At 45.8% G+C, this 18149-nt stretch overlaps 5 protein-coding genes across 5 annotated transcripts; 2 read left to right on the top strand and 3 right to left on the bottom strand.

The window, feature by feature from the left end:
* Nucleotides 1–164: 164 nt before the first annotated feature.
* JR316_0006714 (LysM domain-containing protein) lies at nucleotides 165–2739 on the bottom strand (the record flags this gene model as incomplete). Its single annotated transcript, XM_047892460.1, has 5 exons — nucleotides 165–1205; nucleotides 1274–1539; nucleotides 1589–2229; nucleotides 2282–2671; nucleotides 2735–2739. The coding sequence occupies 5 exons, from the start codon at nucleotides 2737–2739 to the stop codon at nucleotides 165–167; spliced, it is 2343 nt and encodes a 780-aa protein (XP_047747742.1).
* A 1240-nt stretch (nucleotides 2740–3979) lies between these two features.
* Nucleotides 3980–11217, top strand: JR316_0006713 (Chitotriosidase-1; the record flags this gene model as incomplete). Its single annotated transcript, XM_047892459.1, has 31 exons — nucleotides 3980–4239; nucleotides 4486–4510; nucleotides 4563–4755; nucleotides 4848–5002; nucleotides 5056–5355; nucleotides 5405–5599; nucleotides 5665–5850; nucleotides 5902–5962; nucleotides 6019–6141; nucleotides 6199–6498; nucleotides 6561–6722; nucleotides 6775–6855; nucleotides 6909–6986; nucleotides 7049–7228; nucleotides 7285–7388; nucleotides 7440–7705; nucleotides 7897–8065; nucleotides 8118–8498; nucleotides 8557–8616; nucleotides 8670–8762; nucleotides 8876–8932; nucleotides 8984–9043; nucleotides 9101–9127; nucleotides 9176–9243; nucleotides 9294–9748; nucleotides 9810–10166; nucleotides 10222–10282; nucleotides 10335–10414; nucleotides 10468–10685; nucleotides 10742–10879; nucleotides 10930–11217. The coding sequence occupies 31 exons, from the start codon at nucleotides 3980–3982 to the stop codon at nucleotides 11215–11217; spliced, it is 5181 nt and encodes a 1726-aa protein (XP_047747741.1).
* Nucleotides 11218–11770: 553 nt separating this feature from the next.
* Nucleotides 11771–13033, top strand: JR316_0006712 (uncharacterized protein; the record flags this gene model as incomplete). Its single annotated transcript, XM_047892458.1, has 3 exons — nucleotides 11771–12034; nucleotides 12095–12629; nucleotides 12690–13033. 3 exons carry the CDS (start codon nucleotides 11771–11773, stop codon nucleotides 13031–13033), a joined length of 1143 nt encoding a protein of 380 aa, XP_047747740.1.
* Nucleotides 13034–13350: 317 nt separating this feature from the next.
* JR316_0006711 (putative MFS-type transporter YdeR) lies at nucleotides 13351–15148 on the bottom strand (the record flags this gene model as incomplete). The annotated part of the gene is made up of 9 exons (XM_047892457.1): nucleotides 13351–13368; nucleotides 13450–13563; nucleotides 13622–13670; nucleotides 13736–13981; nucleotides 14041–14610; nucleotides 14673–14696; nucleotides 14745–14790; nucleotides 14851–14886; nucleotides 14944–15148. The coding sequence occupies 9 exons, from the start codon at nucleotides 15146–15148 to the stop codon at nucleotides 13351–13353; spliced, it is 1308 nt and encodes a 435-aa protein (XP_047747739.1).
* Nucleotides 15149–15552: 404 nt separating this feature from the next.
* Nucleotides 15553–16409, bottom strand: JR316_0006710 (putative secreted protein; the record flags this gene model as incomplete). Its single annotated transcript, XM_047892456.1, has 2 exons — nucleotides 15553–16106; nucleotides 16160–16409. 2 exons carry the CDS (start codon nucleotides 16407–16409, stop codon nucleotides 15553–15555), a joined length of 804 nt encoding a protein of 267 aa, XP_047747738.1.
* Between the last annotated feature and the right edge of the window lie 1740 nt (nucleotides 16410–18149).

Here is an 18149-nt window from a genome sequence, read left to right as displayed (position 1 = left end):
GTAGTGCTACAAAGAAACAAGAAACATGTACTGAGATAAACTAAACCAAATATGAAAAATTGTTTTGGATAATTAAAGAAAGAGCAAAAAGTTGATGAAAGTGTCGGAAGTAATGAAAGTGGTTTGAAAAGTGTTGGTGAAAGTGGTGGAAGGGAAAAAAGCTACTAGTGAAAGTGAGCTCCCGCAAGTGCTAGAGGTTGTAGTTTTTCTGATGAATACGCCAGGCCAACCTGAATATTTGTGCACTGGCTATTGATTTCGGGGTTCCATGTCGTAAACTGAGCCAATGTGATGCCAAATTTAGCCTCGATGACGGAGCAGGAGTCCCCTGAGACTACGGTGTAATATGATGTACACCCGGATGTGACAGTCCCGGATGCTACATTACTGGGAGGTCCACTGGTTGGTGGGGCCAGGCTGGATGCAACACAATATGCGAGTCCGAGCTGTATGTTCGTGCATTCGCTGTTGATCTCAGGGTTCCACGTCGTGATTTGTGACATAGTAATGTTGAATTTAGTTTCAATAGCAGGGCAAGAGTCTCCCGATACGATAGTGTAATAATCAGTGCATCCATCTGTGATTGTCCCTGACGCAACATTACTGGGCGGACCAGTTGACGAGGAAGAGGAGGATGCAACACAATACGCCAATCCAACCTCAATGTTGGTGCACTGGCTGTCAATCTCTGGATTCCATGTCGTGAATTGCGCCAAGGTTATGTTAAAGTTATCCTCCACCACAGTACAAGAATCTCCAGACTTGACGGTGTAGTAGGTGGTGCATCCATCAGTGATTGTCCCCGGCGCAACGTTATCCGGTAGGCCGGTAGAATTGGATAAAGAGAAGGGAGCGGTAGGGAGAACACAATAAGCATCCCCGAGGACGAGATTCGTACAACTGCTTGCTAAGCCGGGATTAAGTTGGTCAAATTGTGAGTTTGTAAGTGCAAATGAGCTTTCAATGGAGCTACATCCATCCCCATTTTGGACGGTGTAGTATTGTGCACATTCTGTGGTGGCATTGGCATATGTATTTGTGGGACGCGGTGCGGCGAGTAAAGTGTAATTGCCTTCTGGAAAGGTCACACAGATAGCGGAGCCAACAGGGGGTAAAACACCACTGCTGAGTTCAAGATTCCATGTTGCGAGGAGGGATGCATCAACACCAACGGATTCAGAAACAGAGTCGAGGGTATCGCCGGTCTATCGTGACTCAGATTAATGATTTGCAATAAAGCGTCATGAAACCTAAAAAAACGGGCGATATTCACCTGTATATCGTAATAGCTCCCGCAAGCAACGGGTCGTGTTCCGTTAGCAATATTTGTTGGAGCTGGAACTCCAGCAGGTGTGACGCGACTAGACGTATAGGTAATGGTGTAATTCGCCGTAGGAATAGGGTAGCTGAAGATAGTAGCGCTTGTATAATTGGTTGTGGGGAGTGGTGCGGCAGTTACGGATGAGAATGGTGGGTAGGGAGCAACACAGTAGTTATATCCAAGCCATAAATTGGTGCAGTTGGCGTCAACCTCTGAGCCTCAAGTTAAATACCACAGCGAAAAGGTATGCAAAATTAAATTACTCACCCGGATTAAGGGTAAGAAAATCACTAAACGTGATGGAATTGGTGAGACAAATAGTCTGGCAAATATCCCCGCCTTGTACAAGGTAGTATTTCCCGCAAGCGGATGTTGTGCCGTTAACAGTGGGGGTTGGGATAGGTGCAGCGGCGGTAGGTGTACCAGATGGATTCCCTGCGCTAGTCACCCCTACCGAAGGCCACCCGCCATTTGGACTCAAGCAGATTGCTTTCCCCACACGAAGTGAAATCAATTGACAGTACGTTCCGAGGTCGGGATTGAATGATTGGATTTGGGACGCGGTCACGTTGAGACTTGTGCCAGGAACTGTGCCCGCCAGCTGAGCGACCGACTGACACGTATCGTTAACCGCAATAACATAAGTGGTACATTGTTGAGGAACACAGAGCACGGTTCCAGACTCAATGTTGCAATCGGCGTCGAGGAGAGGATTTGATGAGAAAATGTCGTACTCGCTCACGCTATATTGGGCAGCTACATCCGCACAGGTTGTCGCCTCAGTCGTCGAGATGTTTTGTCCGGTGATTGTGCAGTCAACAGTAGGCGCGGTCGTAGAATTGACCCCAAACGGTGTTGATATGACAACTTGGTCGCCCGTTGAAGAGACATTATACTGTTCAAAATCGCTGGATGAGGTCAGCTTAAGGGAACAAAATTGATGCTTTTTGAAATACCCACGTCCCACACGTGTTGATGGCACTTGAAAGGATATCAGCGAGGTCATCCGAAAAGCTAGTCGGGTTGGATAACGTTGCATTCAGAGTCTCCAGCGTACAAAATGTGCATAATTCATTTGTTGGAAGCGACAGTAGCCCGTCCGTTGTATTGTAAGATTCAATGACAGTGCCGCAAAAATTTCCGCTGTCGGGATCTTTGAGACACTGCACGGTATAAGGACCAGAAACATAGTCCACTGCCAGTGTTGGGGGATACGAGTTGCCCCCTGTATCAGTGATTAAGTAGTTCCCGCAAGCTGAAACCACATCTGCACGATACGATACAAGTCCATGTAAACAATCGTCGGTGCAGAGAGTGGGAAGGTCGTTAGTGAAGAGATATGGGCCAAGTCTAGAGGCATATAATATCTATTATCAATAGGTGATCCTTGGAAGTATAAGATACGCAACTAACGCCATGAGCGGAATTGATGAGTTACAAGGTATTGCTGCTGTCATGGCTGCTGCACAGACGCTATTGGGAGCTGGATTGGATGGGAGTGTGTCCGATGTGTATATCTGCAGGCTGACGCTGGCATTTGTTGAAAGCAAAGGTAAGGAATTTGACGAGCTGAAATCCAAAGATGGATTTGAGGGTGACAATGTATCGTTGAATACATCAGTCTTTGTCCGAGAGTCGGCGAGTTGTTTGAGTAAACTGGAATGGAATTTCTCATTCTGGATTATTTCCTTCTGCTTGATTTTGTTCACAGATGCATAAACAGGGAGTAGGAAAGAAAATAAGACGAGTAGTGAGAGCCTCAGTATTATTGACATGGTTTTCCTTGACTCTCACAGCAGCGTTGCAATTGCCAGAGTTGACGAAAAGGCTGGGGAATTGGAATACAAATCAGTTCCACTATAAACTATAAAGTACATGCTATTTCTCGGTGGATAAACCCGTGTAGACCGGTTTATTGACGCTACAATCAGAATCTGACTCGGTCAGGTTGGAAAAAGTTCGACAGGGAACCACGAGGCGCGTTGCTTCCTCTTGACAAATTTGATATTCGGCAGAGTAAGGCAAAACCGTCTTTTTATAGCCTTCACCTCGTAATTATTGATAAGTGAGCAAGCAATGCTTCGGTCCTCGCTTCACGGAAGTCTGGTATAGGCAATCCGGCGGTTGAGCTGGCACATTGTAATTGGAACAAAGGTTTCTATACCTGTTTTGTGGCAATTTTAAATTTAGGCTAAGACCGTTCTTCTAACTACCTAGAAGGTTCATGTTTCAATGAAATATTGTTTACATCTGAGGAAATGCTGTCGGTCCGGGATGGTGACTTGGATGCTCAACAAAGTTGGAGGATGTGGCACGTTAAAGGTCATGAGGGTTTAGAACTTATTAATTAGAAAGGAATCCAGCGTTGCAATTGTTACATATGTATCCACTCATGCATTATAACTGGCTACGACAACCGACAAGTACGCAACAAAAGAATGGAGCAAGCATTTCGTTTTAGTTCCACGTGTGTAGCATGCTCATGGAAGCTACTGTCAGCACCGATGGACCGCGAGGTCCTCTCGATTCGAGGTTCAATGTGAGGAATGCCGTAGCTAGTAAATATCCGAGCCAACATTCTTTTTATCGCCACCCTCATGACCCAGTCACTTATCGGACCGTGTTGTATCAGCTGCATTGGTCTCGAGTCGATTAAAAATGACACCAGTTTGCAAGTGGGCAAAGCATCTCTTTGCAGTATCTTGTCATGCTACTTCATACTGCATTAATTTTTTTTCGTGGGTTTCCAAGACTCTTGCAGCACTTCTCTATGCTGACATTTTGTTCCAAGTGTTCGTATATCATTGGGGACTAGTTAATGCCCAGGGAAACACCACAGGACTACCAGTTGGTAGTTGCACGAAAACTATTCCATGTGGAAACGGGGCATGTTGCAACTCGGAGTCCGGTTTTTGTGGGTGAGTCGAGCATACTGGAAGTAAATATTATCCGTTGAATGATGTATAATGTGAAAAAGATTTGGACCTGATTTCTGCACTCCTGTGTCTTCAGGTGGACCTTGTACCTCAAACTGCGGTGCCGTAGCAGAGTGCGGAAAATTTGCTGCTGTTGCGAATTCTACGTGCCCGTTGAACGTCTGTTGCAGTCAGGTCTGAGTCCGCTTGTATATTGCATTGATTAACGCTTAACCATGTTTGATATAGTTTGGCTTCTGCGGAACTACAGAGGGTAGATTTTGGACCGCTTCGAATGGGCATACCTGACTATTGTGATAAATTAGATTTCTGTGAGACTGGTTGCCAGTCTTTCTGTAAGCCACCAGCTCAAGAGTCTTGTGGGGACAACCAGGCAACGGCTCTACACAGACGTATTGGATACTATGAGGTCAGTTCCTTTATTCTCCGAGTTACCGGTAGATAATTTACTCTCATCTAGGCGTGGGCGGTGGCTAGCGACAGTCGGGCTTGTGATATGTACCCTCCAGAGTTAATATCAGCGGAGACTTTGACGCATAGTAAGTTTAATACTACCTTGGTAGAACCATTGAACTGAACAACGATGGCAGTTAACTTTGCATTTGCCCTTATTTCTGAGGACTTCACTCTGAAGGAAATGGCGGCAAACGACAGTTCCCTTTGGATACGAACCACGGCTTTAAAAGAGAGAAATCCAACACTTAAAGTCTTCCTGTCAATTGGCGGATGGAACTTTAACGATCCTGTAGGTTGACAGGCTTCTGATATTTTTATTTATAAAATTTAAACACCCCTTAGCCGACACAACATATCTTCAGCAATTTGGCAGGGAGCCTCAGTGCGACAAATACATTTATTAAAAGCACACTTGGGGTATTACAGGCTTATGGATTTGACGGAATTGACATTGATTGGGAGTATCCTGTGGCACCCGAGCGCGGAGGAGCACCAGAAGATAAAGATAATTTCCCAATTTTCTTATCCAGAATTAAATCAGCCTTCTCCCCTCGAGGATACGGATTAACCTTTACGGCACCCTCAAGCTACTGGTACCTTCAGCACTTTGATCTTCCAGCTCTTTTAAAATCGGCTGATTGGGTATGTAAATGTTCAACTTGTCTTGAGTTTATTCCTCAATGTATTTTAGGTCAACATCATGACCTACGATCTACATGGCGTCTGGGATAAGAACGACACAAATGTCGGCCCGTTCGTCCTAGCTCACACAAATTTAACAGAGATTATGGACACCATGCAACTTTTTCGAAATGTTCAGATCGATCCATCCCAGATGGTGATGGGGATAGGCTTTTACGGGCGTTCTTTCACACTTGTGGACGGGGTAAGATTTCATATCCGAGATTTATACACCCATCTTCGACGCTAATTAAAAGCTCGTTAAATCAGCAATGCAGCTCCCCGGGCTGTGCTTTCTCCGGTGGAGGCGATCCGGGCGAGTGCTCCCTTAACTCTGGGACACTTATGTTCTCAGAAATTCAGAAACTCTTGGACAGCACCAGCAACGCTATTCCTGTATTTGACGAGGCTGCGGCTGTGAAGTATATAACGTGGAATGACAATCAATGGGTATCTGTATGTGTTGCATTTACTCTCCATTGAAACACACATCTCACATAACCATAGTACGACGACGCTCAAACATTGCAAATGAAGTTGAATTATGCAAATAGCATTTGTCTAGGAGGTTAGTTATACAATATTTCCAAAGAATCACATAGATGGTTACTTGCACTCCTGAAGGGACAATGATATGGTCCCTTGACCAGGACGACAACTTGTATACCGCTCTAACTGGCCTGTATCCCGATATCGGCATCAATACGCCGTCTTCGATCGAGTCCGGCAATCAGTGCCGAGTAACTGGTACGCTCAATTTTAGGCTCACAATTCAACTCAATCCTCAACGTCAACCATTCATAGGCTGTGGTCAACAATGTCCCCCCGGATACGATTCACTGACAAGATTGAGCCAAATACCCACCGGAGGATCATGTCCGAAGAACAAGCTCGCACGCCTTTGCTGTCCTAAAGGAGACGAACCTCAGAAATGTTCGTGGCGAGGAGGAGGGGGGACAAGTTGTAATGGACGATGCAATGTTGGGGAAATCGTCCTCGCTCTGGATAAAACTGGAGATGATGGACATCCAACATGCATTCAGGGTTCTAAAGCATTCTGCTGCTCATCGGGGGACCCACAAGCTGGAGCGTGTTCTACCGGACGTGAGTGGCAATTCTCGATCATGTTAGTTGGAATATCAAACCACTTTGTTTCCTTTCCTCAGCTTGTGATTCACAGACATGTGATCCCCCATTTATTGCTCAAACTCACGTAAATTTGGGGCCCATCGACATCGACGGCTGCGCTGATACCCCCCCGGGTCAAGGACCGTTTGCACTATGCCCTGTAGAGTGCTTGGAACCCACAAAACCGGTCTGCTGCAAACGTAAGTCATCTTTAACTATGTAGTTCAACTATAAAATAAATTCGACAATCAGCTGGTTATAAAAATTGTAAATGGGTTGGAGACCCACCTGCGTGCTTAAATGCCGTGTGCAGCCCTGGTCAGATTGCCATATGTGAGTACAGGTCGTAAAACTGCATCAATAGGCCTGCTCACGCTACCTATCAGTTAGCGATATTCAGGGAGATGCAAGCAGTCAATGCTTTGGAAATAACAAACGTTATTATTGCTGTGACCCACCCTCAGGTAAACTTGAACATTGACCCATTTCCGGACCCTATATTGATGATTTATATTGTGAAAAATAGGGTCGTCTTTTGTCCCCATTCCTGTAAGCGACGTGTTCCCTTCTACTGTGGACGCAGATGAACCGGTCACTTTTACTGTCGACTTCGATGATAACACTGGCACTTCGAGCACATCTTCAACCGGTGCGGGTTCAAGTGGAATTGGTGATGACGGGAGAGAGAATGATAGTCCATTTGGAGGTAGCGTCTTTGCTTCCCAATTTAAATTTCTAATGTTTAATTGGTTGAGCGGGTAGAGCTTTTTATTTCATCCCCAAATCCCAGTGCCGTCAGCTCAATGGATATCGCATCTGATTGGGTGGTTACTGGCTGCGATTCGACCAGTGATCAGCCACAGACGGTTAGTCAAACGTCTATTGGTTGGGGGCTTAACTTTGACCCGATTTTGAAGGTTCTGGCATATTGCTCAAAATCAATGGACGATGATGACTCCGGCTGTGGCCACGTTTTCATTGGCCAAGCTGAGCATACCATTATCCAAATGCCCAAATCATGTGGTCTGGGACCTTACGCTCGTGTAGTTTCTTTGACTGAACATACGGACCAGAATTCCTTGTCCCAAGAACATCAGGCGAAGAAGCCTACCAATGAAATGGTATATTCCCTGTCGTTTGACTACAATTTCCTTGCCATACCGGAGGATAACGGGCCTGTCCTGTAAGCTTCTTTCATTGACATAGGTTTGGAAGCCGCTGATTTGTCTGAATGTAGGATGAGAGCCGATGTGGTATGTAACTTCAGGGTATACATCTGTTTTTACTAACTTCATATCCACAGACGGATATCCCTGGCTACTGGCACGTTATTTGCCTGACGTTCATTTCGCTATATTTAATATTTTTATTCAGGGACGCCATCGTTAACAGTCCGCCTGACTCTGGCACCACCAGCACCAGGAGAAGACGTGATTTCCACCAACCCTTAGAGTACGATAAGAGGTGGTTTGGACCATTCGATGCATGGCTGAAGAAGCTTAACACTGTCCGCTCTTCGAAGACAGTCAGCCGAGATTATCATGTATGTATACGCCTTTATTTGTGTCACAATGCTTCGTTAACGCATTATTCAGTGGTCAGATACGTACACGATATTCCACGCAGAGCAACAGTGCCCGAATTTCTCATCCAGCCTCGATATCAGTGTCACTGGAACGGCTCAGATCACCAGTCAATTCGGTTATTACCTCGAAGCGACCATCGTCCCTCCCGCAGTTCAACAGGCATACGTATTCTTTGACGCAGGCGCAGGCGCCCAAGCGTCATTTACAATCTCTGGACTTGCAGAGGCACACTACACCAGTGGCAGGCGTGAACTGGCAACATTTGGTTTCCCAGGACTTTACTATCCTGGTCTTTTGACACTTGGTCCATCCCTTCACCTCTACGGGGAGCTCACGGGGCAGCTGAGTCTGTCTGGACGGTACACTGCAACTATTGGGTATACATTTCCGGTATGCAAATTCAACCTTTTCATTCCAGTTGATTTGAACTTATCATACACATTTATAGCCAATCAACTATGCTTTTGGTCTCGCAGACGACAACCCTGACGAGGCAAGTTCCATTGATGTTCGATTCACCAAACTTTATTTTCAACACATAACCCTGCGCACGCATTTTAGGAGGATCCATCGTCTCCTGTTAATTCCACGAGCGATAACGTGGGATATGATTTTGCTGTAGGGTACAACGTCAACTTGGAAGGTTCTCTTCAGGTACGCAGCCCTACTTTTTTAATTATCATTCTACTCACCTTTCCTTGTCAGGCTCATATTGTTCGTATAACTGCCCCTCCTTTCAGGCATACCCTGACACCCCAGTTCTGTAGATCCCGTCACTACAACTTGGTGTCAACGTACTTGGAGGGTCCTTGATAGATGCCGAGGTAGGGCGAACCTATTTTGCACCGTCCTGTCAATGCTTATGTCTTCTCCAGGTTTTCGCGGAAGCAGACATGTATGCAGGAGTTTCCATTTCTGGAAGCGTGAGCCAGTCTGTAAGCCTTTCAATTTCATGATTTCGTACCTTCAGAACTGACAAATCCTACGGGAAGTCGGCTCTCACATTTTGCGTGAATCCGGTAATTAATTGAATACTATTACATGGATCGCGATTGACATTTGAACAGCACTATGGAATCAACCTTAACGCTGGACTAACTGGTTCTGTATTATTCTGGAGGGCTGACCCAGTTGTGTGCGTGTTAGTTTCTGTGCTCAAATGCGTATTGCTCACTTATGTCACAGAAAGAACTTCTTCTCTGCTGATTTCCCCTTCGGAGGATCATGCTTCGACTCCGTCAATGAGGGCACTGGATCAGGCAATAGCAGACGTAGCATCAACGAATCTTCCTACACATACGAAGCGCGTGGCTCTGGACAGCTCGGGTCTAGCGTTCTCATGACCCATGACCAGGACATACCGGCATATGCGGTGATTAACAAGCGCTCACCGACATCTCAAAAGCGCAGTATGAATGATTTGGAGGCTGTTACAATTCAGAAGCCGCTGACTTCATGGACTGTTGGATCCGCTGATGCCTCTGCAATCGAACATGATCCTTCTTTGAAACGCCGAGCTATACCTTTCTTGCCCGGTTTTCTTACCTGCCCGACTGTAGGAGATGAGATTGCAGGTGTCGGCGGGGCCACTGATTGTTATTGCTACTCGGATAATAATATTGATGACCAAGGCGCCACGGGTGAGTGCTCTAGTACTGTTTCGAATTTTCTATATTCAACCATTTCTACTATCTATCCTAGGGCAATATGCTGATATTCAAGCGCGTTGGATTGAAGATATCACAGCCAATTATTCATCTACATACACAAAGGATGATCAGACAATGGATGACCAAACTGATCAAATACTCCGGCGTGCCAGTGGGACAGCCACAATGACCACATGTCCAGCATACTCCCTGGACATGTCAGGTTACTCGGGCACAGATATCGTTACATACTTTGACGTAAAACCTGCTGAACAACTAAAGCCTACATTGGGGACGTACACCCCATACCCACCCAACATTTTAAACGCCGCCGGCATTCCAGTTCTGACGACAGATGAAAGTGGAGGAGCAATCTACGGACGGGAGCACATCTACGAAGTTAGCATGGGTGAATTCTTGTCTTTGTCTTCGCCTTTGTAACTCGAGTTTATTTGTCATTTTAGCATCGCTGTTCATCGATCATCTACAGCAGTTCACTGATCTCTGGCAGATCAAGAAGGGCCCGTAAGTCACTCAATCAGGTTTGCAATGTCATACTTAATACATTCAACCATAGATCATGGTGTCAATGGGTCAATCAGAATCTGAGGTCAGGATCAAATTCGGTCTTTGAGCAGATACAAAATTGTTACCCCGGTAAGCTTACAGGCCCTTGTTATGTACCTTTTTTGCTAAATAGTAGACCAAAGGTGGCTCAAATGGAGCCGACGAGATGGTGATGCTGGAGCAACAAGCAAACGTGTTCAAGAATTATGCATACTTTGCAACAGAGCGCCTTCTTGTTCCTGGAAACAGAAATGTGATCCAACTGGTAGACGATGATAAGTGGGATAAAATGTGCCCAACGAAGCAGGTAGCGCGGTTACGTGCAGCAGCAGGCCTCCCCTCGTACTTGAACAGTTTTGATGTGAGTGCCTAACTTCTTAAACGAATCCCCAGAGCTGTTAATATCAGATAAATTAGGCAAAAAGATTGTTCAAGAAGGACAATACATGTATACGTAATATCTGGGTATCTTGGTACAATAGCTATGTGCAACTAAGTCCCCTTCGTGGTCCCAATCCGGGCAACGTTAATGTGCCCAATATCTATGACAACTTTGTACGTCAATGTGACCATCTAAAAGAACTCACTGACCTCACACGGGCTAGATATACAATATCCTCAACGGTGTCGTCCCATACCTCAAGTCCCAGATAACCCATTACATCCAAAATTTTAACCCTAATGGCGGCGACGCAGACACTGTGGAAGTTCGGCTATCGTTACCCGTAGAGTTGGATTATTGGACAGATTTCCTTAATGGAAACAAAGCTGCCCCCTGGGACAATAACCTTGCCCCCAAAGCTGACGTCAAGGTCTCGCGGACCCAGTTGACGCAGTCAATTCTAAATGCAATGCCGAGTATCACCTGGCTGAATACCCTACCTACCCATTAGATTTGTACTAGACTTTTTTCAAACTGTGAATCTCGAACCTCACGACATAAAATTGTCTTGACGCAAACCAGCTCAGAAGCCCACGACATGGATTGTCGTAATAATGCCACCGCGCAGCGTGTTCTGTTGAAATGGTCTGATACAGTGATAGTTGATGCCGCAACTGTTCGTCACTTCAGCATTGGAAAACTTTGTGGGAAAAAAATGAAGTTCGCCTCTCGGCAATGCGCGGCAGATCTGACGTTAAACAGGACGAATCAAAGGCCTAGCGCCTAACCACAAGCCAGATTGTGAAACAGATATACCTTCTCTTGTGCCCTAAAAATGAAAGGTGGCAATCACCATCTGCTTATAAGTACTGACAGAGCCTGCATTCACTGCAAAACCAACATCAGCCATCATGACGTTACATCATGGCAACCAAATCTTGGTTCAATCTCGGGGACGCAACATTGAGGAAAGTATCAATTTCTTCAAGAAACTTTGGAGTGCGTGACAAATAGATGTATTTTACTCTTGACCACTTACTCTCACCCCCAGTTGTCTTCACTTTATGACCACTCACACCTCACATAAAAGAGGAGTCCCACACAGCGCTCTCGACGTACTCGCCCCTCCTCGCTCTCACCGGTACGACAGTCATAGCCGCTCACCAGCTACGTTGCCGCCGCATTTATGCTGCCCTGCTCCTCCAGTGAATATCCTGAATTCACTGAATCCGGTGCACAATGTAACCCTTAATGGAGACTATCCTCCTCTGAGAGCTAGACGATCAGAGAGCTCAGTATCCTATTCAAAAAAATCAAGTTCAAGTACTGTCAGTACGAGTTTCAGAAATCAACCAGTATTTTCCGCTGACAGGTTCTTGCTGACACAGTCGTGCACTACACTCAACAAAGATTACAGCACCCCCAAACCCTCAAAGTCGACATTGTCGCGGGCAAAGAGCGTCGCTTCCCAATTTCTACGTTCAAAACGACTAGAAACCTCTAACAATTTACCACCTTCGTCCCGTTCTTCTCTAAACATGTCCAAAAGTTTGCCATCGCTTCCAGACAAAAATGAATTACCGCTCCAGGATACCCCGCCCTCTCCAACCTTGCTATCCAGTCCAAGAAGCATATGTTCGAGCTCTTCATCAGCACCTCTTCTGTCCGGGAGTGATAGCGTACATCTTCGCTCAACAGAAAATTACCGGAACAGGAGTGATATGGTAGCTGTAGAGATAGCGGAAGACAAAATGAATGCGACACTGCCGGAGGGGACCAATGAGCGGAATTATAAATTCACAAAAGACACAACTGAACCTCGGACCACACAATCGAAATCTGTTGTTTGTGGCACAAGCGCGACGCGTACAACCATAAAAAGGGAGCAAAGTAGAGTTTATGCTGCAGAGGATATGCACTCTGGTACGTTTGCCGTGCAGTTAATCAACATCAACAGGTTAATTCATCTCTCATGTGCATTAGCTACGGCAATACCATCTGGAGGCACTCTATCATTATCCCCAATCCCTCCTTCTATCCCGAGCAATTCGCTTAACTCTGGTAGCGGGGCTCATAGTTTCAAATCCATCTCAGAGGGTAAATCACGTCGCATGACCATCAATGTCTTTCCTTCCTCCAACCAATACATCAAAACCGGTAAACATGATGGACACGGATTTGATGTTATAAAAAACAATTTCAAAGAAGGCCCTCCGCCTGGTGGTAATCAGAACCATAGATGGGCTCACCACACCAACGTCCTCAACGGTGAATGGAACCAGCCCGACATGCAACACGTCATTGACAAGCTTCGGGCACTACGCTGACTCTGCGACTTCTCAACATTACATCAACCTCTCAGTTTCATCAACTGTGTTCAAGTATTGACATATTCCCTTCATACCCAAGTGTTTGCTATGCAATAGACTCCCACTTATTGGATAACGGTCGTGTTAAGGCTGATAGTTAAGAGAATAAGATTCATAGAAGGTCGAAGTTTGGAATTTGAACTTCATCGATAAAGTAATACGTGTACCACCTTTCCCGCAGTTTCGGCATCATCCGATCTCCCTTCTTCACATGAAAGAGAGTGGACAAGCGCAGTTTTGCGCACATACACCCCCAATAAGGCCTCTATGACACTTTATTCCTCATTTTGAACCTGTAAGAGAGAAGGAAACGATATACCCCCTTCGTATCCCAACCACGTGTGTCGTGTGCAATTTGGACCCCTAGCGAGTACCACGCATAGCTGGAAGCCGTAGAGTCCGAGGCCAAACAGCGCTGATGCTCTCCATCCGTATCTAATGAAGATAGCAGTTCCAACGGATGACCCAATAATCTGCCCCACATAGAACTGTGCAGAAGCAGTATTGAGGCATTAGCGAAACATCAAGTGATGGCATTGGTCATACCGAGATCATATATAGGGCATTCAAGCGTGAAATTGCTGCTATAGATATACTAGAGATAGAAGAAATTAAGAACTCATAAATGAATATAACTTAGTACACAAGTCATATGCTCACCTAAAGATGTAGGTCGCCAATGCAACTGTCTGTATCTGCTGCACAAAATCCAAACCAAAGCAGGATACTATCACAGCTGATATATGGATACCTCCGGCTACAACCTGCACTGCCTGAAATACCAGTAGAAGGGTTATTGAAAGAAGAAGTGAGTGCCATGGGCGGATATGATCGACGAGGCGCCCGCTGATAGGTCCAGCAGCTACCCCTGCCATTCCAAGCAATCCAAAAAGACCTATCACAACTCTACAGACCCACACTCAGGCTATGCGAGAACAACATGATTAAACAGATTATATACTCACGTAGAATAGTTATACGGTGGTCCACCGAGGAGGAACGTCAATGTAACCCAGTAATAAGAAAAGCATGCACTCGCTCCTATGTTGATGAGTATGACCTGTACTGCAATAGGCTCAGTGACTGCCAGTACGAGAGTGGACCAGTGTAATCGCCACGAAGGGGGATCAGCTCCTTTTGCAGGGTAATCCGGAAGCGTGAAGTATAGCCCTGTCAGAACGAGAGCCTGGATGATTATCGCAGCGTAGTATACAACACGCCACGGAAAGAACTCAGCCACCAGTCCCGCCACTACCCTTGCAAGGAGAATGCCAAACATCAATCCAGTGAGGGTAAGCGAGAATGCAAATGCCCGAATTTCCTGCGGGGCAATTTCAGCAACAAGTGGGATTAAGATCTGTGGTGCAACATTCGCCAGTCCGACGAAGAAGGACAGGACCTCAAAGACGATTACATCTCTTGTCACTGCAAGTCCGATAGAAAGCAGTGTTGTGCACAATATGAGTCCCAACACCAGCTGCCGGCGGCGGACACTATCTCCAAGAGGACAAATGAGAAAAAGGCCGACGGCATAGCTACAAAGGCGTTAGTTAACTCAATTGAGTCTTGACTGGGAAATGTCAGCAGTGGCACTGACCCTGCCTGGACACACGTTGGTATTCTAAACAATTGTTAGAGTGGGATTATGCACCTTCGCCACAAATCCTACCTAGACACCTCCTCGTAGGATGCTTCAAATGACTGTGACATCTGGACTAACGCCGACCGGAAAAAATTCTAGTATATTGGAAGCTCCGAATGAAGAATGTCCTCACTCAATAACGGTTGACAGTAATACAGGTTGGCCACAACTATGTGTCGATAAGCGAATCATTATTGCTTATCAAGACCGTGAATAAAATACTCACTGAGTGTTGTAGTCACGGAATATAATAATGTTTTTACATAGCTGAAACCAAATGGCTTGTCGGGATTGTATCGCAGGTGCAATGGTATTGAAAATATCCATAAATCTTTGGTTGGATAGGTAGCCGCTATCGTCTTTGATGCATCATAGCTATCTGTTTTACATGCACAAAGAGTTGGTTTGTTGTCCATTTTTACTGGGGCCATACTGGGTTGTAAGAGGGCGACCACATTTTATAGCGTTCTGTCGTGCATCATTTGGTATACCCTCAGTCCAGCAATTTAACGTACATTTAATATCAATAGGCTAAATATAGCTCATATGTCGTTGTATGGTTTGATAAACATTGAAACGGTGGATGACATGTAGGTCAGATGGATGAAGCTTTTCATCAGTCGGCCCGGACTTGCAAACACGAGCACACTGATGATAGGCAGCACGGTGATCATAACGACAGTTACATGATATTTCTCACTGTTTTGACAAAATTTTGTTATCTGAAAGTAAGGAATTGTGCCAGTCACTTATCAAATCGTTACATTTCTAAATATGAAGAAGTTATTTGTATAAGCGACACTGAGATAGAAGCTTTTTCACGGATTTAGAGCGGTTAACATTGTGGAGGATGAGCAATAACATTGGAGGGCGTCTGGAATAGCTTCACTTCAGCTGCCCGTCGGGTCACCAACCCTGGAAGGACAGAACCTCCAGCTATATCCCACTTTGGTAACTCTTGCGCAGCAACTGTGTCAGGGTCCTGTCCTACATTCAGTCTCGATATCAGGGTAGAGCTTCCAACGTTGCCACATCCTTCATTGAATGCCCATGAGCTCAAGGCACCAAATTGGTTGTCGTTCAAAATAACTTCGTTACTGATATCACTTGTAAGGCATGCCGTGAACGTCTTGAGATCGGTGTTGAGCAGGCTCGTTGCCTGAGCTTGGGTGAGAGGGAAGGCAAATGGAACTTCCCCACAATTTGTAGTTTGGCAGAGGTGTCCATAACCAACAGTCGGGAGACCAATGGGATCGGGAGCGGGACTCGCGACAAATCCTTCAAATTGCTTGATAAGCGCAAGTGTGGCAGCGTTTACGGCCGGAGGTGCACAGCTGCTTGTTGCGGAAGGGAAGCAACAAACAAAGTTGCTGGGGCCGGGACACAAGCCTGATAACGCGGCATCAAAAAACATTTATACTCCACAATACTAGTAGATTTACCAGTTTCAGTGAGTCCGCTACTACATGTATTGGAAAAGCGACAAATTCCTGAGGTTGCACATGCTTTTGTGCAACATTGCACTGTCGATGGATCATTGGGACAAAATCCTGCGTGTGATGTTCCGCCTGCTGAAGAGCAGGTACTGGTTGACAAACATACTCCTGGAGTACTTCCGGCAGTGCATGCGTCATTTACAGCACCGAGAGCAGTATCTAGAAGGGTTACCGAGAGAAGAAGCAGAAAAAGCATTTTCACTGAAGAATAGGAGGGTTACAGGCATTTATAATGTTCAAGAAACGAAACGATACCATCCTCATGATATCAAAGAAGCTGTGTTGAATTAAAAATAGACTCATGCAGAAGGCGCCTGCCACTGTCCTCAAAGAATATCTGGTCTCCATGTGTAATCTGATAGGTTTTAAGCAATGACCTCATGGTAGAGCCCCAAACAACTGACATCTTCACATGTAGGATTTTTCCCGTGAGACAAGTGATCACTTTGTAGTCTATGAGGTCCCCAGATGAAGAGAACATAAAGCATGGGGATTGCAGGCAATAATCAGGTCGGTGGTAATATTTGTAGTCCCAAAAAGCATTTGAGTATTTCTCGACAGAGATCCAGATGACTGTGGCTTTAAACCTAGGTAGTAAGTGAGCTTTTTGGGCGCGTATCAGAGTCTTATCTGGATTTCGGTCTGCTTGTACTATTTGTGTACAATCAACCCCATGCTATGACTATCATTGAGATGGGAAAAGGCCATGCGCATTGCACTCAGAATACTCTACTATCATTTCTGACCTGTGGGAGAGGAGGAAGCGATATCCCCCCTCCGTGTCTAAACCACATGTGTCATAAGCAATTTGGACCCCTGGCAAGCCGGACGTGTAGGGTCCCAGGCCAAACAGTTGATACGCTCAACGAGCTCCTGAGGGCGTGGGAAACAACCCAACAACACCTACAAGACTCGCAGAACGCGTGTGTGAGCGAGCGTGCTCCACACGGCTTCTAGCCAAACGACAGCGAAACGAAACGAAGCGGAGCGCGACGAGAGGGGACGGCGGTGCAAGCTACCACGCTAGCTTCGAATCACCGCAGGGGACAAGACGACGAGGGCGCGCGCGAGAGCGAGACGTAGACAAAATCCGAGAGGGGAATCCAAAAGTTGTTATTAATTGTGTACGTAGTCCTTAAGTACTACATAGACTTGGGATAGGAGTTCATTCCCGGAGATCAGTGCTAGAATATTCTATGAAGGAAAAACATATGTAAATAAAAGGAAAATACCAGAAATTGGATCAGCGCGCGCGCGTTTCCGTGAGCATAGCGGCGCCGTGCTCATCACAGTGCTGAAGCTTGCCATCTCTATCTAATAAAGATAGTAGATGACTGAATAATCTGTCCCACGTAAGTAGACCTATGAAAATCTCTGCACTCACTCGCCGTGTCGAGCCACGAAGTTTCAGCCTATTTTGCTACTCACAGCTTTCCCTTTACCTGCCAGACGTCTTTCCTGCTTTAACCCCCAGGTACGTCTTTCTATCTACTCTCGATCATCTGGGACATCACCTGGGTACGCGGTCAAGGTATAGAGGTGGTTAGATTAGTCAATTGAACATTGATCTTTACATATCTGTGCTCACCTCTGCGTTTTTCGTAGTTCCTCCAGCATTCTTTCTTGCTCTTGTCCCGTTTGGGAAAGCTCCTGGTGGTAGGAGGCACAAGTCAAATCAAGCCGAGTATGGTATGCGTATATCTTATCCAGTTGGTTTGAGCCCACCCTCCATGTTGCCTCCATACCGTTTTTTGCACTGTTGGGATTATGTTTTGATGGCCAACATAAAACATCACGCGAATCCCAATCGAACCCGTTTCGGACTTTGAAAAACAGGATTAGTCGGAAAAGCCTAACGACATCAATATGACCAAACTCCAAGTCCGATGAATATTTGTTGACAGTTTTGAAGCAACAGTGCAACGCGTGCAAGATT

Source organism: Psilocybe cubensis, chromosome 6, assembly GCF_017499595.1.
Source record: "Psilocybe cubensis strain MGC-MH-2018 chromosome 6, whole genome shotgun sequence".
NCBI classification, from domain to species: Eukaryota; Fungi; Basidiomycota; class Agaricomycetes; order Agaricales; family Agrocybaceae; genus Psilocybe; species Psilocybe cubensis.
This window is presented reverse-complemented; position numbering and strand designations above follow the sequence as displayed.